Source organism: Geotrypetes seraphini, chromosome 3, assembly GCF_902459505.1.
Source record: "Geotrypetes seraphini chromosome 3, aGeoSer1.1, whole genome shotgun sequence".
Classification (NCBI taxonomy): Eukaryota; Metazoa; Chordata; class Amphibia; order Gymnophiona; family Dermophiidae; genus Geotrypetes; species Geotrypetes seraphini.
The window spans coordinates 346,655,366-346,677,416 of record NC_047086.1 but is presented as its reverse complement, the minus strand read 5'-3'; the positions used below and the strand labels follow the sequence as shown (position 1 = coordinate 346,677,416).

At 40.1% G+C, this 22,051-nt stretch overlaps 1 protein-coding gene across 4 annotated transcripts in view; it reads left to right on the top strand.

Moving 5' to 3' along the window:
- KCNH1 (potassium voltage-gated channel subfamily H member 1) overlaps positions 1 to 21,493 on the top strand; it is a 487,752-nt gene extending 466,259 nt beyond the window's left edge. For 2 of the 4 annotated variants that reach the window (XM_033939451.1, XM_033939450.1), the window contains one exon: positions 17,056 to 21,489. In XM_033939451.1, coding sequence (XP_033795342.1) covers positions 17,056 to 17,901 — 846 coding nt within the window. In that variant the 3' untranslated portion in view covers positions 17,902 to 21,489. Of the gene's footprint in view, positions 1 to 17,055 lie in introns of all 4 variants that reach the window. The other 2 variants (XR_004538934.1, XM_033939452.1) reach the window with 2 other exon arrangements.
- Positions 21,494 to 22,051: the final 558 nt, after the last annotated feature.

Below are 22,051 nucleotides of genomic sequence, written 5' to 3'. Positions count from 1 at the left end.
TACCTGTGCAAATGCACCACATATGTACGTGTTGATTTTGCAGTCTTGCTATTTTTTACAGTAAGGGGTAAATTCTATATCTTAAAAGTCACTAAGGGGTCCTTTTACTAAGGCAATCTAGCCGATTTAATGCACATTAAACGCTAACACATGCGAATGCCTTCATTATATCCTATGGATGCGTTAGCGCACGTTAGCGTGCAAGGACCCCTAAATATTAGGAGGTAAAAAATTGAGGACTAAACTAGTATTCAATAACAGAAGAGCTGTGCGTCACATCTGTTATAGAATACTGACATAAGTCCGCAGTTACACACCAAGCTGTGGGCGCAACCAATTATTCCATGTTTATGCCTGGCGTAAATGGTGGCACCTAAATTTGGCAATCAGGTGCATAAAATGCAACTATTCTATAAAGTGCACGCAAGAGTAGTCGGAGCAAAAAAAAATTAGGGGTCCTTTTACTAAGGCATGCTAGCCATTTTAACGCACGCTAAACGCTAATGCATCCGAATGCATCCATTATATCCTATGGACACGTTAGCACGCATTAGCATTTAGCGTGCGCTAATTTTTAGCGCGCGATAAATTGGCTACTGCACCTTAGTAAAAGTACTGCTTAGCTCTTTAGGTTTGGAGCCAGTTTATCTTAAATCTAGAACCTTCTAAAGACTCATCTCTTCGAAAAAGCTTTCTCTTTGAATTTGACCCATCTCAGCGGCGCAGGGGTGATGCACCATTGATATGCCCATACCCCTCCCAAATTAACTCCCTCCATGTGAGAAATTAGATGCTGTTTATATAATAGGGGCGTAAGCCTGTTACACATGCAACTGCAAATTGGTACCAATTAGTACTTGCTAACATCAATTATTGGTATTTATTACCAAATATTTGCCCATTTAGTACCATTAATTATTGGTCTATTTGTGACGAAGTTGGTAAAAAAATCTCCTATTAATGGGATTATTCTAGAGGAATGCAAGAAATCCACGGTTTCGGTGAAAAGGGCGAACAGAATGCTAGGAATGATTAAGAAAGGGATCACGAACAGATCAGAGAAAGTTATCATGCTGCTGTACCGGGCCATGGTACGCCCTCACCTGGAATACTGAGTCGCTGTATATGAATAAGGACACAGTACTACTTGAAAGGGTCCAGAGAAGAGTGACCAAAATGGTTAGGGGGCTGGAGGAGTTGCCGTACAGTGAGAGATTAGAGAAACTGGGCCTCTTCTCCTTTGAAAAGAGGAGACAGAGGGGACATGATCGAAACATTCAAGATAATGAAGGGAATAGACTTAGTAGATAAAGACAAGTTGTTCACCATTTCCAAAGTAAGTAACATAGTAACATAGTAGATGACGGCAGATAAAGACCCGAATGGTCCATCCAGTCTGCCCAACCTGATTCAATTTTAAATTTTTTTTTTTTTTCGTCTTAGCTATTTCTGGGCGAGAATCCAAAGCTTTACCCGGTACTATGCTTGGGTTCCAACTGCCTAAATCTCTGTTAAGACTTACTCCAGCCCATCTACACCCTCCCAGCCATTGAAGCCCTCCCCTGCCCATCCTCCACCAAACGGCCATACACAGACACAGACCGTGCAAGTCTGCCCAGTAACTGGCCTAGTTCAATATTTAATATTATTTTCTAAGGAGAACAAGAGGGCACTCTCTAAAGTTAAAAGGGGATAGATTCCGTAAAAAAGGAAGGAAGTTCTTCTTCACCCAGAGAGTGGTGGAAAACTGGAACGCTCTTCCGGAGGCTGTAATAGGGGAAAACACCCTCCAGGAATTGAAGACAAAGTTAGACAAGTTCCTGCTGAACTAGAACGTACGCAGGTAGGGCTAGTCTCAGTTATGGCGCTGGTCTTTGACCAGAGGGCCGCCACATGAGCGGACTGCTGGGCACGATGCACCACTGGTCTGACCCAGCAGCGGCAATTCTTATGTTCTTTAAAAAAATATTTTTTGTTGGCCTGTGTTATTGAATATGGAACTGGATTGTTAAAATTTTATGAATGTTATTTGTAACATGCCTAGGTTTTAGGCAAGAGATAGATATTTTAAATAAATGGAGTATGGAATAGGACCCCAATGGTAGATGCGTAGTGTTACATCTCCATTCACCAAAAATATCACCTGGATCAAAACGTTCTATTCACTATTTTGATTTTCTGGACGCCTCAGCCCCACCACTCCACCGCTGTAATAGTTTTGTTACTGCGGGAAAGCTGTGTGGTGCCTCATCATTGGCTGTCCGTTTTTTAATCAATTTTTTTAAACCTTGTGTCTCAAATATTGTTAATTGTCTTCAAACAGAAACTTTTTAGTGCAAATGCTAAACCTTATAAAAGTATAAATATTTACTTATCTCAGCCACCTTGGGAGTCAGACCCGACATGTTTCGCACTACAGGAGTGCTGTTTCAAGGGTCTCCCGGGGCTGCCGCTGTCATCCGACTCCTATCCGACTCACACATAAAACAAAATAGGAGTCGGATGACAGCGGCAGCCCCGGGAGACCCTTGAAACAGCACTCCTGTAGTGCGAAACATGTCGGGTCTGACTCCCAAGGTGGCTGAGATAAGTAAATATTTATACTTTTATAAGGTTTAGCATTTGCACTAAAAAGTTTCTGTTTGAAGACAATTAACAATATTTGAGACACAAGGTTTAAAAAAATTGATTAAAAAACGGACAGCCAATGATGAGGCACCACACAGCCTTCCCGCAGTAACAAAACTATTACAGCGGTGGAGGCTGAGGCGTCCAAAAAATCAAAATAGTGAATAGAACGTTTTGATCCAGGTGATATTTTTGGTGAATTGTGTTGAATTCATACTGGACAAAAATCTCACACCTAGTAATATAGCCAGTGATAACAGGCTTTGTAGTGTTACATCTCCAGCAGCATTCTCGTTAATAGGTGATAATCCAAGAGAAACAGCAAATGAATGAAATGAAAGATAGGGCAAGGGTTGCTCAGCTGAACTTAAAGAAGGCTCCATCTGTGGGAAAGAAGGAAGCTACTCCCACACATCCTGGATTGGCAATAACTTGGGGTTTTGGTGTTTGGGGTTTTTTTTCTTTTCAAAAATGGATCTTTTGTTTTTCTATCTATCTCTCTTTCTATGCCAGAATCTGCATGATTTCACTTCTTAGTTCCACTGCTTCTTTCAGCCTTCTTTAAGCTGAGTGATATAACCTTTGGGTCAGGTTAATTTAAACATTGGTACATGGGTGAGCCTGCCAGTTGAACAGGTGAGAGGTAGGAAATTTGCCTTCCATCCACGAAATGCACAGGAGTTCAAAGGTTTGCCCTAATTTTTTTTTTCCTCCATGCAAGTTGCACAGTCTGAAGTCTGAAAGTACAGTAATGTTGAAAATGATCATTTTTAATTCTTATTGTTCATTCCTTTGGTTGGTACATTTTTTTAAGACTACGCCTGAGTGACAGCACATTTAACAATGCTGTGAAACTTGAAGCCAACAGCTTGGATTTATAGATTCCCTTGAGAACAAAGAGTAAAAACTGATTAGTATAAATTTCATCAGCAGTATATTCTGAAGAGTAAATTAGGACTGCATGATCCTTTCAGAAACGCTTTAGAAAAACAATTTCATTTATAGCAATCCATTTCATGCAGTTTGTATTGCAAAGTACTTTACAAATCACAAGGAGAGCCATTAGATGAATGTTGCAAGGTTAAAGGAAGGACAGTGGAAAGAAGAAAACAAGAGAGTAAGAAAAAGAAACTATAGAAGAGAAAATCAACTGACATCTAATAGTGCTGTGAATTTTCATTCTACTATTTGGGTCTATGTACTTGAACTGTGGAAGAGGCAGGAGATGGAAAGAAGGTGGCAGATGATACTTCAGTGACTGCTGATGTAAGTGTGAAGGTGAGGGTTTGTCTCCGAGGAGATTTCCCGCCAAAACTCAGGCACTGAAGAAACTTGCATTGTTCAGGCCAACTGTGGACACTGAACCTTCCCTTTTGTATCACTAATTACTTGTGTACATACATTGTATGTTTATGTGTACAAATTGTTTTGTCTTCCAATTTTAAATTGTCATAAGCATTGAAGTATTTGATATTGCGTGTACAACAAACTTTTAATAAACTTGAAACTTGAAAAAAATAAGGAAAAGTCAAACTGGCAACTGGCTACTAACTGTGACTAGAGATCAGCCGAAGTTCTGGTAATACTCTGGAAGGAGGGAATGAGCAAGATAAAGGCTAAGAAAATATCTACCTAACCTTGTCTCTGGAATCAGCCTGTAGTGGACTGCAGAGATGGAGGCATCCAGGAGGGGAGAGTTGCCATGGAAGACTGTCAGTCAGACCACAATACCTTTGTTTAATTACAACCAGCCTTTTCTTAAGCAATAAAAAGAGCATAAATTAAACAATTCCATGTTTTTCCAAACACAATAATGTGCAAGACTAACTCAGATGTGTAAAATAGTAAGTGGACCCCTAGTTTTTACCTCACAATTAATTGGATAATCAGAATCAAGTAATAAAATAAATGGTAACAAGGAATCCACGCTATGAAGTAAATCTGCAGGGCTGAAGTTGGGTCTCTTGTATTATACAAAAGTCCAAAAGGTTCTGAGTTTGGTTTGCATCATAAAAGTTAGTGGGACCTCATCAAAAAGGGTAGTGAGGAGGGGACTGGGAAACAGAGGTAGTGATAGGGGCCACCGAATCTCTGTCAGAACTATGGTTGGGAGAGAATTCAGTGGGTGTTATGTTGGGGCCAGAGTTCCTTTTGCCTGTGAGCAAAATAAATGAGCCCAATTCTTGCTTAATAAGAAATCCATTTGCATGAGGTTAGCCACTAACCCCCTGACTCACCAACTGTGCGGACTATGCAGTTTTTTTTCTCAACTTTGATGCTCTTTAGTTAAAAACTACAGGTACCTAAAGTGGAGTATGTGATTTCTGAGGTTAATTACTTTTTTTATTTATTAATAAATGTTTTTGGGGTTTTTTTATTCGGAAAATTTGTGTTGTTATTTTTTTCCATAGCTGAAAGATACTATTTCTTCAAACTAAGAGTTGTCTTATAAAAAGGCTTTTTGTACAAATATATATTTTACAGTACTTGCTTTACTTCAGTTTCAAGTGTCGCACCATCCTTCCCACTACATAAATAGTATCATCCAAACACGAGAGGGCAATTGTCGCTAGATAAAGCGCTGGTTTATAGGTGTAAGTTGGTCCCAAAGGAGCTCTGGGTTCCAAGAATTAAATGGCACAACATTCTGGATCATCTCACCAGCAAAACTCTTGGAAAATATGCAAGCGAATCCTGGCATATACAAGTCACCTTCTGCTGGGAGAGCAAATGTGACACATCATTTGGGTTCATAGACAACGGCACGAAAGACAAAGGCGCGCCCGGACAATTGAGCGCAGCACGGAGGCGCGCGCCGCTCTAAATTACTGTTTTTAGGGCTCCGACAGGGGGGCGGGGGGGGCACCCCCCCAGTTTACTTAATAGACATTGCGCCGGCATTATGGGGGGGTTTGGGGGGTTGTAACCCTCCACATTTTACTGTAAACTTAACTTTTTCCCTAAAAACAGGGAAAAAGTGAAGTTTTCAGTAAAATGTGGGGGGTTACAACCCCCAAACCCCCCACAACGCCCCCACAACACGGCGCGATGTCTATTAAGTAAAGTGGGGGGTTCCCCCCCACGTCCCCCTGTTGGAGCCTTAAAAACAGTAATTTTTTTTTTTTTTTTTTTAAATTCTTTATTTATTAGATTATTCATTACAATACCTTAGTAACAAACATTCATGAATGAACACAAAAATTACAAATGTAAATTCCATTTAAGGAACAACAAAAATATATGAGGAAACTAATCAACCATATCCTAGTCCACATTATTACTGATAGCCAGTAATTTAAATTAAAACATCAAATCTTTATATGTACTATCTAGGAACAGGCAAATGGCTTTTATATATATTATACCTAATCCTCCAAAAGTAAACTAAACAGTAATTTAGAGCGGCGCGCGCCTCCGCGCTACGCTCAATTGTCTGGGTGCGCCTTTGTCCCGGCGCGCTTTTGACCTGACACCGATCATTTGCACCCAAATCCAAAACATTTCTGCTCATGCCCTGTAGATTTCTTCTTGTTCACAAGACTCTGTAGTCCCTCTTCAACTATCACGTTTAAAACCTATTTCAGATATCTGTTTTTAAATAAAAATAAATAGATCACCAGCTTGAAAAGAAGCCGCAGCGTGTTTCGATCAGAGAGCTGGACACTGCTAGAGTGTGGCTAGAGTTTTTTTTTTTTCCATTTTTTAAAGATGTAATTAGAGCATACCTGAGGCTGGACATTTTGTAGGATTATGCAATTCATATCCCTCTATCTTGTGATACAAATAAATCACATAACCAACTTTTCACTCGATGAATAGATAAGCTCTGGAACTCATTACTAGAGGATGTAGTAAAAGCAATTAGCATGTCTGGGTTTAAAACAGGTTTGGACAAGTTCATGGAAGAAAGGTCCAAAAACTGCTGTATAGGCAGATATGGAGAAAGCCACTGGTTCCTCCTGGAATTGGTGCGGTGGAATATTGCTAACCTTTGGGATTCTGCCAGGCACTTGTGAACTGGATGGCCATTGTTGAAAACAGGATACTGGACTTGATGGACCATCAATCTGATCCAGTATGACTATTCATATATTATATTCATATATTATACGAGGTCTATTAAAAAAGTTCCAGGATAGTTTGAATTGCGCGCCAATGGGCATTTCTTTTGAGTCGCACCAAGTGGCATTGAGTAGCTTGAAATCTCACAAGTAACCTCCTTTTTCCTGTTTGTTGATATATGTTTTCATCTCCGAGCTACAGCAGTTTTTGCGAGTGTGTGTTTTCATGATTGGCTATTTTTCATCATGTGAAATCTCAATGAGCAGCGCTACAGCGTGAGGATCTGTTTTAAATTGGGTAAGACCGCTAAAGACACTTATGAAATATTGAAAGTGGCTTATGGGGAACTTGTCAAGAGTTGTGGAAGGTGTTTTGAATGCATCAGAATTCGCTAATTTTGCGCAAAAAAACCGCAATGACAGTTCTTCTCTAGCTACCTTTCTTTCCTGACTTGGCCCCTGCTGACTTCTTATTTTTCCTACACTTAAATCCATACTGAAAGGAAAGTGATTTGACACCATTGAAGACATAAAGCAAAATTCAATGCAGCAACTCTTGGCAATTCCTGAAGATGCATTTAAGGACTGTTTCCAGAAGTGGAAACGACGTTGGGTAAAGTGTATACTTAGGGAAGGGGAGTACTTTGAAGGGAACCCAATAGAATAAGTTGTAAGATTATTTAATACATATTTTATAAAATCAGTCCTGGAACTTTTTAAGCAGACCTCATATAGAAGCAGGACTTGCTTATCCTCTCCTACTCTAGCTACAGGGTCAACCCAACCATTAAGCAATACTAGACAATCTCCTAGAGTGGCAGCAAAAATCAGCTGCGGTCAAAGCAAAACAATAAGGCCCTGATTCTGTAAAGTCTGCCTAAAGTTAGGTGCCAATATCGGCGCCTAACTTAATTGAACAAAAGGGCTTAATTGGTGCACTGAACACCTCACAATTGGCTTTAATTGGACTTGATTGAAAGTTAGGCATCTAAAACAAAAAAAATTTTCTATTTTATAAAAAAAGAAGCAACTAGCCCAAAGCGCCTACACTAAAAGTGGGCATGGTTAGGGGAGGCTCATGGACATGTTTTCGAGTTAGGTGCCTCTTTGTGAATTAAGTGCCATTAGGCTCCAATATTGCTACCTAACTTTAGGCCAGTGGTTCCCAAACCTGTCCTGGAGGACCCCCAGACCAGTCGGGTTTTCAAGATAGCCCTAATGAATATGCATGACAGAGATTTGCATATAATGGAGATGCCAGGAATGCAGATCTGCTCCATGCATATTCATTAGGGCTATCTTGAAAACCCGACTGGCCTGGGGGTCCTTCAGGACAGGTTTGGGAACCACTGCTTTAGGCGAAGAAAATCCTGGCCTAACTGAGGACACCTAAATGTTAGGATGCTGAGCGCTGCCTAAACATGATTCTATGATGGGCACTTAAGTTTTCTATCAAATTGGTGCCAATTTTGGCGCAAACTTTAGGCAGATTTTATAGAATCAGGGCCTAAATTCTGACAGCCACACAACTCTGACCACTAAAGACGCCCATAGGAATATAATGGGCATCTTTAGCAGTTAGCGCAAGCTGATGCGGTTGTGTATGCTAATGTGCTTAGCGCCTTTTGATGAATTTCCCCTTAATCTATGCAAGTCAGTCTTAGATTCATACTGTACCACAGACCAAAAATAAAATCACTTCTAATTATCCTGCCCTACATACATAAATCATACCAGATGTCAAAAATAATCTGCAACTCCATAAGGCACTAACTCTTTCATTTATCACTCCTGTGGGTATTAATTATATTCCTGGAATTAAAGAAGCTTTTAGTTGGGTTTTTTTTTTCCAGAAAGTCAAACACGATGGTTCACTTTGGATATCAAATGACAATTGGAGTTGCTACAGAAAATACTCTTGCCTGCCAACACACTTTCCTGACTTCTACTAAGAAACTATCAGTGTAGGATATTCTTTAGATAAATTGGATGATTTGTATGGAGGACCTTGAAAATTTAAGTGGAATTTTAAACTGAATTCACTCCACTGTTCACAGCTAGTGAAATTTTGCTAGTTATGGACAAGCACCTTCTATCCTTCCCTGGTCCATTACCAATCATGCCAGGGTATTTTGAATAACAGGGATTTTTCTTTTTCAAAAATTTTTATTTATGACATTTTCAAATGATTACACCCAAATATACAAACTTGTAAATCAAGAAAACAAGACATACGAAAACAAATTGCATGTTGCTCCAAAAATTAAAGTCCACAAATGGTGGGGGGGGAGGGAGAGTCCACAAATAAGGGGGAGGGAGGGGGGAAAGCACATTGCTAATTTGTCAGCGAGAAGAAAGGAAAAATGATGAGCAATTATCAAGATAATAAAGATAACACAACCCTGTGGAGAAATTCCTGACCATTTTGGAAAGTTAACAGTTCTCAAGTTTTTTGAACAGAAGTTTTCCAGCAATTCCAATATTATCCAGTATTATCCTTTGTAATAGCCATCTCCAAAGCTTCAGATTCTGATCTAGTTCTTGCAGCTTTTTTCCATGTTCAATTACAAGAGTGGTTTGAAAAGTTTGGTAAAAAAGGAAGTTAAACAACGTAGTCTCCACTGAGGGTTATGCTGTAAAATCCAACAAGCTGCTGTCACGGTCGCTATTGTAACAATTTCAAAAAAATGAGTCAATCTTAAAACCATGCAAGCAAATGAGGTTCATGGAGAGTCTTGGAGGGTCGCTAAATTTGCATGAGATGAGTCGCTGGTGATAGCAATGGGCACATGTGCAGAATACACATGCAAATACAATTTTTTTTTTTAAAGACCCCAAATTGAAGATCGGCAGGAGGGATGTCCACTCCTTCCTACCACCACCATGAAACAACTCTTCTGACACCCTGACCCATCAGCGAGAGGGATGCCCACTCCCTCCTGCCGCCATCATCAAACAACCCTCCTGACCCTTCAGTCAGAACCGCCCCCCAACACATTGGGATGGATGCCCATCCCTCCTGCCACAACTCTCAAACAACGCCCCCAACAACCCCCTGGCAACAGGAGGGATGCCCACTTCCTCCTGCCACTGCTGCAGCCAAACAACCCTATGAGAGGGGCCTTAGGCACCTGGGCCAATCAGAGCCTTAGGCTCCTCCCCGGTGCTTCCCAGGTTGCAGCGGGAAGTGGAAGCCCCCAGTTTGGAGAGGTGGGCCTGCTGGCAGAGGGAGTAAACATCTATCCAACTGACCTTCGTGAAGAAGGTAGGGGTGTGTGGGCAAGGTGGGGGGGGGGGTTGGCAGCATGATGGTGGCAGCGGAAGGGAGTGGGCATCCCTTCCACTGCTGGGAGTTTTTACAGCAGTGGGGGGAGGGAATGAGCATCCCTCCCGCTGTCGGGAGGAGTATCAGGGGGGTTATCTGATGATGGCAGTGGGAAGGAGTAGGCATCCCTCCTGCTGATCTTTGATTTGGAGTCTCTTTTTTGATTTTGTTTTAATTTTCCGGGGGGGGGGGGGGGTCTGAGCTGTCAAACCTTACATTCCTGTCAGTGCCTGAGGCAATCAGCGCTCAGGCACTAATCGGAAAGTAAGGCTATGACAGCTCAGACCCTGCCAGGAAAATTTGCCCACAGATGTACTATGACAAGGTTAGTGAATCACCCAGCGATGATAGAGAATCTCCCAGAGTGCTCCTTTTACATTTGCATGGCAGTCAGAGACAGCTAGGAAGCTTTGAAAAAAATACACAGTGAGCCCATTTTGATAGTCGGCCGGAAAATACTGCCCTGCTAAACCAGCTGGAGCAGGTTTAACGATCACGTTAAAAGCATGTTAAGTTTTGACAATCTGCCCCTTAGTCCAGTGAAATTCCAGGTTTTTTTCGTGAGCTATTTTTCCTATGACATGTTTCTAAGGAAAGCACAAGCTTATTGTTTACAGTATGCCAGATTTTAGGAGACGTACCTCACAACTCTTGGGGGCACACAAAAGTGTCCTGATACACTGGTTGAGAACCACAGCCTTGATAGCAGCTGAAGGAGAAACGTAGGGCATATGTCATTCTAGCCCAACTAGAGCCACAAGTTCATTGAAACCCAAGGTCGTCATCCTGCAATCTGTCTGGTCAGCCTTGTTGTGTTGTAGAAAACTGTAAGTGGGAGAATATTTTTTTTTTCTTTTAACTTTATTTAGTTTTTAATGCCAACAAAAAGTGCAATACAATTTATAAACAAATAATGATAATCAACCAAGCACTTATAATCAATCAGTTTCTATAGAAAAGATAAAAATTCCCTCCCCATCCATCATTACCATCAAGAATAATACCAAAACAAAAGATATACCCCATCCCACTCTCCCCCCCCCCCCCGGATGTGTGGGTGAAAAACAACAGAAAATAAAGATAAAGGACAACTATAGCAAATCTACAAAAGATGTGGGAGAATAAGTAATATGGAAGCCTCTGGAAGATCAAGTGAATGAGTTAGAAGGTATAACACCTGTCCAGGGTTCACAATTGGGGGAACTAATGAAAAGGTATCTCATTTAGAATCAATTTAAAGATAGGGTGAGGTTGGGCAGACTGGATGGACCATATGTTACTATGTTAATAAAAATGTGCTGGTTAAGGGGACAGCACAATGGGACAGACTGGAAATCATGGAAAATAGATTAAAGATGTTAAACCTGAGAGTATTTAGTTTCCCTATTATGCCCTTGTTGTCACTAAGATAACTTTTTAGGAAGTTCCTCAAAGAGTCCCTGGGCCTGACGGATGAAACTATCCCTCCTTTTCAGAAGATTTTTTTATCTTCTTTATAAAAAGAAGGAGCATGAACAAATAATAATAATAACTTTATTTTTTTCTATACCGCCATAATCTTGCGACTTCTAGGCGGTTCACAGTGAAGAGAGCTGTGCAATCAGCGAATTACAGCGTACAAATAGGGAAGATGTCACTGAGCAGTCAGTGATTACAGAGTACAAATTAGTAAGAAATATAATATTAATATGTTACAATATAATATCCAGCACTACAATTGTCTAAGTTGGTTTCACATCACATCAGGGATTCACAATGAACCCTCTTCAAATGTATGGACCTTCAGACCACCATCAGGGTAGACACCACTGACTGTTTTACTCTTCCTCGGTCCCACCTTTATTTATTCATTTTTTTCATTTTATCCGAGTTTATAACTAACTTAATTTTCATAAAATGAAAAAAATTAAATATTATATCTTTTCATAAAATGAATAAATAAAGGTGGGACCAACGAAGAGTAAAACAGTCAGTGGTGTCTACCCTGATGGTGGTCTGAAGGTCCATACATTTGAAGAGGGTTCACTGTATTGTGAATCCCTGACGTGATGTGAAACCAACTTAGACAATTGTAGTGCTGGATATTATCAGAAATACAACCGAGGAATATATTTATCATTACAATATAATATTAACATGTTACAGTGAAGGGGCTGAATAGCCAGCGAATTTCAGAATAGAAATGGTCACTGAACAGTCAGTGAATACAGAATACAATTAAAGAGAATACGCAGTATCAACATGTTGAGTAATAGTTTTTAAAAAGGGGGGGAGTTGTCTGACTAGGAAATAAATCTATTGAACAGAGCGGTCTTAATTTCTTTCCGAAAAGCGCCGTAGGTTGACCTGGCTCTATCGATGAAATTGCCTAGCCAGGTTTGCTGTCTACCAGCTTGAAACTTAAAAGTTCTGTCCAGAAAGGTCCTGTATTTGCAATCAGTGATCTTCGGATAGGCAAAGAGGTTGCGATTTCTGGTTGTCCTTGTGGGGGTGTATAGTTCGAAGTGAGGTAAGAGATAGGTGGGGGCCATTCCCCACACCAGTTTATAGCAAAAGCAAGAGAATTTGAATAAAATTTGTGCCTTTATTGGCAACCAGTGTAGCAGTTTGTAGTAGGGACTAATGTGATCGCTTTTCTTTAGTCCGAATATTAAACAGACGGCCGTGTTTTGCACTATTCTTAATTTTCTCATGGTTTTTTTAGGTATACCCACATAAATGATGTTACAGTAGTCTAGGGTGGATAGAATCAATGACTGTACCAGTAGTCTGAAACATAGAGGGTTGAAATATTTTTTGATGGTTTTTAATTTCCAAAGTGTGGAGAAGCACTTTTTTGTCACCGAGTTCATGTGTTCGATCAAGGTCAAGTGGGTGCCAAAGGTGACTCCTAATATTTTTATAGTTTTTGATATTGGGTGATCAGGACCATTTAGGTATATTGATGTTATGGTGATTTTGTCCTTTGGGCTTACCAAGAAAATTTTTGTCTTTTCTGTGTTTAGTTTCAATTTAAAATTGATAGTCCATTGTTCAGTTTCAGTCATGATATGGGTAATGTGCTTTAAAGTTTCATTGGTCACGTTGGTCAGAGGAATTAGGATAGAGATATCATCAGCGTATATATTGTATTTTAGGTTTAGGTTTTGTAATAGGTGACCTAAAGATGAGGTGTAGATATTAAACAAGGTGGGCGATAGAGGGGAACCCTGAGATACTCCCGAAGGGCTTTTCCAAGAATTAGAGTATTTCCCGTTGTAGACCACTTGATAAGATCGTTTGGTTAAAAAGCCCTGGAACCAGTTCCAAACTCTTCCCGAGAGACCCATTGCGTCTAGGCAATTCAGCATTATTTCATGATCCACTAGGTCAAATGCGCTGCTAAAATCTAGTTGTAAGATCAGAGCGCTGGTACCTTTACTAAAGAGATCGTATAGGTGGTTGAGGATAGAGCCCAGGACTGTCTCTGTGCTGAATCATTTTCTGAAGCCTGATTGGTGTTCGTTGAGGAGGTTGAATTTGTTCCATGTTGACCAACTCTTCCAGTAGTTTGGTGAATAAGGGGGTACTCGCTATGGGTCTATAATTGGACGTCAGTGCGAATGAGTTCTTCTGGTCTTTGGGGATGGGTGTGATCAGTATGTGCCCCCTTTCCTCATGGTATGTCCCATTTATGAGAGTGGTTGTTATCCAGTTAAATAGATCCCTTTTAAATTCAGGTACTGCAACTTTCATGATCTTAGATGGGCATTCGTCTAGTAAGCAATTCGATTTGGCGTATTTGTTAAACAAAGTGAGGAATTGGTTCCAATTGGGGGGCTCAAAATGATCCCAGAGCATGTCAACACTGGGCATCCTTTCCTGCGGTCTGAATTGGAATTTGAAATCGGGTGAGGGTGTTGGTATTATAGCTCTTAAGTCTAAAATGATGGAGAAAAGAATGTCTCTCCAGTCAGTTTAAACTTAACCAGCTTTTTAGAGACTTTCACAGAATGTTTTCGTGAAAAATCTACTCTCCTGATATCTTTTATGTTTGAGTCTGATAAAGACTATCCTGAGGTTATATTTCCGACATCAACAAGTTCAGTTTATGGGACAAAGAATTTGGATATTTTCAGCTGTGTCTAAGCAAACACGAGAAAAGAGAAGGGCCTTTATCTTCTTACATCAGGAAGTGTATTCCCTAGGTGGACAGTTTTTCCTGCGATTTCCTGCTAAATGTATGATTAAATTAAGTGGACAAATGTATGTTTTCTTGGACTCTAAATAGTTATAAAATTTTTTCTGAATTTAAAAAGAAGTTCTGTTCCTCCAGCACCAATATGAAGTCCAGTATGTTTCTGGAAAGTGTGTTATATTTAGATCTGAATCGGTTATGAATAATTATAGTATCCTACTCTGAGATCCTTCCTCACTACCGGGTGTTTTAACTATTGTTTTTCTTTTACATCAATTCCCTCTTTTTCTGTTGACTCCTCCCCCCTTTTTACTAATGGGCTTGGACCTTGATACTCAAAATGGTTTTGCTTTTCTAGTTTAGACTTATTTCCTTATTGATGATCTGATTATAGTACCATATTTTTCCTGTAACAAAAAATATCTTGTTAAATATGTTGAAAATTGAATTTTAAAAAATTTGTATGTGCTTCTGAGCTGTTGTAAAACTCAACAGGAAATTTCCACCCCTCCCCCCCATATACATGCATTTCCTTAGTTAAATAATGAGTATATGTCTAGATTTTTGTCTTTCCTGAGCTCTGTCCAAACTACATCCCCTCAAAACCACTCCATGGTTCAGATTTCCACGTGTAAACTGTGGCTTTCTGAAATTGCTAGTTGCACATGCATGCAGTCTACATGAGTAAAATTGTACATGAAGATACTTCTAAAATAAGGGTCTTTAGTCTCTTCAGCTTGGAAAAGAAACACCTAAAAGGGAATACAATAGAAGTTTATAAAATCATGAATTGTATGAACCAAGTTAATAGAGAATAGTTGCTTATCTTTTAAACAGTACTAAACTAGAGGCACTCTACAAAGCTAATTGATAGTAGATTTTAAAAAGGGTTTGTTTTTTTTCAGTAAACGTACAATTTTTTTTTGTAATTTTTATTGAGGTATTACGAGAGAACAAGAACAATTTGGTGCTGAAGGGCACGTCATAGCTGATGGTATAATGGGATTTGGAAAAAAAAAAATTTATACAAGTTTCTGGAGGGAAGGTCCATTGACCATTTTATTAGCCAGGCACAGTTGGGGTTTGTGCAGGAAGGGATTAATCTATTAGGATATGCTGGTTTTGTCCACGTGCCTGGATTGGCCACTGCTGGAGACAGGATGAAGGACATAATGGATCATTGGCCTGCCCCAGCATGGTTTTTCCTCTCAACGCTCTTTTCATGCTATACAGTATATTTAATCCCGTTTGTCTCTGATCTAGTCCTAGTCATGCTGTGGGAATCATCATTCTGGATAATGGTCTACCGCAAACAATATAATATCTATTCCTCCCAAAATCTTAACTGTTTAGATGCTTTAACTGTGGGTGTTTATTTGCTTTCATCATTCCTTTATTACCCGCCACCCCTTCTACTAAGCCATGGTAGAGGTTTCTACCGTAGCCCAGAGCGCTAAATGTTCCGCCACTGCTCTGACGCTCATAGGAATTCTACAAGCATCAGAGCATTTAGTGCTCCAGGCTGCAATAGAAACCTCTACTGCAACTTAGGGCTCCTTTTACTAAGGTGCGCTAGCGTTTTTAGTGCACGCAGGATATTACCGCATGCTACGTGGCTAGAACTAATGCCAGCTCAATGCTGGCGTTGGCATCTAGCGCACGTGGCAATGTAGCACACGCTATTCCACGCATTAATGCCCTAACGCAGCTTCGTGAAAGGAGCCCTTAGTAAAATAGGGCCAAAATTTACTCCATTAATAATTTTGACCAGAAAAAAATGTGATCATCAGCCAGTGTATCTATGATTTAAAAAAAAAAAAATGCCGTTAATATAATCGCAAGCATACAAGGTGCTTCACCAAATTGTTCATTTAATATACATTTGCTCCTGCCCTATTCCGCTCACTTCATATCGTTCCACCTCATCCCAGGTGGCTGATCCACTGCAACTTAGGTTCCTATACTGGTTGATGGCTGAAGGAGGAGTCAAGACAGTGTTATGCTCAACAAGCCCTGAAAATTGGAGTGTCTTGTCCTGTGCTGCAGCTAAGCCACAGTAATGACGACTTTCTCCATATTTGGTCCTATGGAACTATATATTTGATTGTTGTCTCTAATTTTTAAAAAACATTATAGAACTCTTGATTCAAGAATCAAATTTCAGCAAATAACAATAAACTTTTGTTAATACTGACGGGGGTTGCCATTCAACATATTACTGGAAATTGGAAGGATTATACTAAACTTAATTATACTTTTGGGTGGAATTCAGTTTTTCATATTTATAAAATGGAGAGAGTGCTTGCTATACAGCAAGGAAATGATAATAGTTTCAAAAAGATTTGGGGGCCATTGATTGCATATTCTAATGATTAGACACCTTGGACATCTTTTTATTACATAGGACTATATTTAATGTAGGGATGGGGAGGTATGTTATGTGATTTAATGGGTTTATTCCTGATGAATGGGATGGGTGGGGGAGGGTTTTTTTTAAAAATATGCATTTGACAATAATTGTTAGAATGTCAAAGTGATTTGTATGAATTATCTGATTGAATTTTGTACACTTGTTGCAAGAGTTAAAACTGAATAAAGAATTTAAAAAAACCAAAAACCATTATAGAGATAGGAGTGCAGAAAACTCCTAACGTTTAAGACAGAACCCAAGAAAGCAATTGAGTTCTAGCTCATCCATTTTCGATAAATTCTTACTCATTCCTACCCGAATCAGTTCATGTTTTCTCTGCATTTTGCTTTCATGCAATTTTTGTCATACTATCAAAATGCTTCCTGATTTAATATTTCACATAACAATCCTATAAATCCTTAACCTGTAAACTATTTTTTTTGATTTGATGCAGATTGTGTTCCGGAAGATCAGTGATGTGAAACGAGAAGAAGAAGAGTGGATGAAAAGAAAGAATGAAGCACCTCTGATCCTGCCACCAGATCACCCCGTTCGTCGGCTCTTTCAGAGGTTCAGGCAGCAAAAGGAGGCTCGACTGGCAGCAGAGAGAGGGAGAGACCCTGATGACTTGGATGTGGAGAAGGGCAACATTTTGGTAGAGCATTCATCACGCAATAAAGTAAAAGCTAGCCTGGTCACCGTAACAGAAAGCCCTGCAACTCCAGTCTCTTTCCAGTCTGCTTCAACTTCCAAGGTGTCTGACCGGGCCAGGCTCCATGCTCCCACTTCAGACTGTGCAGGGAGCAAAGTTTCTGGGGAGCACATCAAGCGGAAAGGTTGGGCCAAATTCAAAGAATCTTGTGTTAAAGGGGAGGACTGGGAGAAAGTGTCCAAAGCAGAGTCTATGGAAACATTACCCGAGAGAACTAGAGCTTCTGGAGAGGCCACTCTAAAGAAAACAGATTCTTGTGATAGTGGCATCACAAAGAGTGATTTGCGTTTAGACAATGATGGGGAGGTAAGAAGCCCCCAGGACCGGAGTCCTGTACTAACGGAAGTCAAACATTCTTTTTACCCTATTCCAGAACAGACTCCGCAGGCCACTGTGTTGGAAGTGAAACATGAGTTGAAAGAAGACATCAAAAACCTGAACACAAAAATGGTAAATATTGAAAAACAGTTGGCTGAAGTTCTAAGGATATTATCTTCCAGGAAAGGTTCTCAGTCACAGCAGGAGTTGTTCGAAATATCAAGGCCCCAGTCTCTGGAGTCAGAAAAGGATATTTTTGGATCTAGTTAAGATCTTTGCAAACTACAGCAGGTTAACGTTAAGATTTCTTGAATGAAAGAGGAAGGACCAGTACATTAAGCAAGCTCCCTATTAATAAGGTCAAACGTGCACCCACTTTAACAGGTGGCATCTGAGTTTGAACTTTGTTTATAAACTGTTTGAAAGAAAGGAATACACAAAAAAAAAAAAATACAAGTTTCTGGTTGCTAACAAAAAGGTTTTACCCATCTTTATGCCCTTGTAAGAGTTTAGAAACAGCAACCTTTCATTCACGAGCATCTTTAGGGAACCGAAAGTTTCCGGGAGCATGCGTTTTGCAACTAGTTTGGTGCTTGCCTAGATTATTAAGGACCTGGCAGGGTGTGGAAAATTTCCAACATCCATTTTTTTGCTGCTGCCTTCCTGATCACCTTATACAACCCATACTGAATGCCACAATGTATATCCACGAGGATAAGAACGAGAGCACTGCATTTTTGGGTCAGGTGGGCTTACACAGTTCTTGTAACTACATATTTGCACTACATAATTAAAGAGGCTTATAATGAATAGTAGTATGCAAAACATTTGGAGAAATAATGCCTCAGAAACCTGGTAAAAATGTATTCTCACGACGATTACTAATTTGCAGTGAACAGTCTTCTAATAGGGCATGGAATGCTTCCTGTGTTTGACCTCAGTAGTACAGTTGTTTAATGGTGATTCAGTCTTCCACATGCTGTAATTGATAAAACTGATGATTTGATTGGAGTCTCACAAATGAATCCATTATAATTTCCTGGGTTTAAATATTTAAGTCTATTTTAGCTCCTTCGCTGTTACAAGAAGCCCAAAATTTAAAAGAATTTCGCTTTCTGTTAAATTTAATGATGTTGTAAGCCCTAAACTCAAATACACCAGGCTACTATGAACATATACTGTGGCATTCAGACTATATTTTTATTATAATGATTCTACATTTATAAGTGGGTGGAATTATCTTTTAAAAGTTTATATTTTGATAACTTCCATTGTTCATAGCCAAAGGCATTCATAGGATTTTTCAACAGCGTGTCAGTTTTTTCTTAGCATCGTTGAGATTTCTCTTTATTCTTCTCAACTAGAATATTTAATGTAGCTTGTTCTAATTTAGCTATAACTTTAAAAAAAGAATATTTTAAGAACTAGTATCCACTGTATATCAGCAGCACCAAGAAAACAATGGAAAGCAGTGTCGGAGCATTTCAATGGAAAACTGTGTTCCAGAAAACTCCTCAGCCTTTGCAGTGACTGTGGAGATGGATACGAGCGGCTTATAACAGCTAATATGCTATCAATAGCTAGGAGAGCTGGGTATTTGAGCTGATATTGTAGTCTGGCACAGGGAAGTACACTAACAGCAACCTGTCCATTGATAAATCCCATTACGCTTTCAACGTGGCTTCGTGGATTGGAAGTGTAGTACGATGCAACAAATTTCTAAGCTCTCATTCTGTTTAGCCAGTAGTTTGTCGTCAACAGAATGAGAAAACCGGCGCAGCGGTTTTCAGTCAATGCAGCATCTTTCCTATGACAGTGCACTTGCCCTTAACGAGGATCTGTGGTTGCCCCAGGACAGTTTTGCATTAGATAATGAGAATATCAAAGAAAGCAAGATACAAGGAGAACTGGTAACACATTCCATTTTTAATGTGTCAAAGTGTCTGTGAATGCTATTGAAGACATAGACTGCAAGGACTCAGTTCTGTGAACAGCGTTGATAAAATTTCACGCTAAGCACTATTCTATAAATGGTGCTCGGAGTTGGGCACCGTTTATAGAATAGCGCTTTTAGGCACAAGCGTTTTTACACCATGTAAAACCTGGTGCAAATTCTCGTGCCTAAATTATACACGGATATCCCTTGTTCTATAAATCAAGTGTAAATTCCAGGAACACTCCCCTGATCCACTCCTGCCCTTCCCACAGCCGTACCCCCCTTTTTGAGGCCCACGTAAATTTTAACTGATTCCAATTAGCACTGATGATTATTAGCGCCCAATTATCGGCGCTAAAAGGCTTGTTATTCAATTGCATTGCATGTGGAAATTGAGCATGCGCCCAAATTTCCATATGCAGTTTTTAGCACCTTATATAGAATTAGGCCATAAATGTTTGCATTATAAGGAGGCAATTCTATTAGCTGGTGCTAATAGTGCACCTAGTTTATAGAATAGGTGTGCTTATGTGCATGATTGGTGGCAATAATTAGCAGTTACACACGTAAGGGCTAGGTGTATTCTATTCACAGTGCACCTAAATTCCTTAGGGACATAAACATGGGCGGAGCATGGAGATGAAATTAGGTTATCAGGACGCAACAAGCACAACTTATAGAATACCATTTGTGCATATTGCATGGTGCACTTAGGCATGCCCGCTAATGCAAGCCATGTCATAAGCAGACACAGCTAACTTTTGGCATGCTAGTGTGGCTTTGTGCTAATATTCTGTAACCGCTTTGGTGAACACTTAGGTGATTATCGAATTAGCACTAAGCATACCCCTTTCTGACACCTAAAATGAGGCGCCAATTTATAGAATTGCCACCTTACGCTAAAAGAAACAGAGCACTCACCTCAGAAGGCAAGCAAGAACATAAGGTCAGTGAAGTGGATCACTTTACCACATTCACCTCCAAATGGACAGAATCTGGAAAGACAAACCCCTGTCTCTGCTGATGAATGGTAGCGTCCACTGTAATAAGCCTGCTGTTCCCCTTAATTAAGCATTCTCCACTAAGGCCTCTGGAGTCATGGGGCTAGATTCACTAAGCAAACCAATCATGTACCGATTGGTTTGCAAGCCCTTTGCAACCCAATTCAGTACTCTTGTGTACGGTATGATCCGATCCCGATCCGTGCAACCCAATTCAGTACTCTGTGTACGATCCGATCCCGATCCGTGCGTGCAAATGAGGGGAATCGGTATGCAAAGCAGGAAGGATGTGAGTCACCAAACTTTCTTCTGGCACACAGACTGGCTGGATGATCAAAAAAACTAGCGACTGGTGAGGACCAATCGCTTGTGCTAAAACCTTGCTCTCTGCCCCGATTCTCCTGCTCTGGCCGCCCTGCTCTCTGCCCTGCCTCGCCTGCCCTGTTCAGCCCTGACTCGCCTGCCTTTCACCGCAGTACGGGCCCGTGGATTTAACCCATGGGTTTAAAGCAGGTTATAACCACGGGCTCGCGAAGTAGAAAAAACAGTCAAGTTAAAAAAAGTAAAAAAGCTCTGACGGGCCCGAAGGGCCAGTGCATGCGCAGACCATCTACAGTCAAGGAAGATGGTCTGCGCATGCTCAAGGATCGCTCTCCAGCGATCCGTGCGGTCGGAGAAGGACGTGCCAACAATTGCCTTCATTTGCATGCAGACCTTTAGTAAATTTGTCGGCCTGCATACAATCAGACACGGACCTCAGGTTAGTGAATCTAGCCCATGCTCTTCATTTGGTTCTGGAGAGTTTAAGAAGTCCTTATATTATAACACCTCCCCCCCCAAGTCAGTGTTGCCCTAGTTAAGTTTATGGTACACTTGAAGTGTTGTGGTTCAGTTGTTTGTCATCCAGTGGCATAGTAAGGGGGGAGGGAGTAATTTATTCCAGTCATAGGGCAGCTAGATGGAAAGAAAGAAGTCTGGAATTTCCCTCATGTTGTCATTCTGTCCTTTTCTTGAAGACAAATAACAAAACAAAAAAGCAGTAATTCCACAACCAAATATCAAATACACACAAAAAAAGTAGAATGAAGCAAAAATTAACTTTGTCCATTCAATTGCACTGATAGATCATAAATGGAAGAAGGCAAAACCTCAGACCGTATTGCTGCGTCTCATAACAGCCAAAGGCTATTGACCAATGCAATGTTATGGTTTCAATCATTGGGCCGCCTCCATCCTTTTTATGTGAATGCAATCATTCATTAAGTGCTGTAATTGATGTTTAAAATTTTTTTTCAATAGATTTTATAATTTTATATAAATAAAGTTATTTTGATTGTCAAAGTTAATAATAAAGTTGTATGGGGGTCATATAAAAAGTTCTGTGCAAAATGGCAAATTTGTGCAAAAATAGCAGTTTTATCATAAATAGATAAAGATTTCAAAGTTTATCATTGAAACTGACTCTGTTTGTACTATCAAAAAA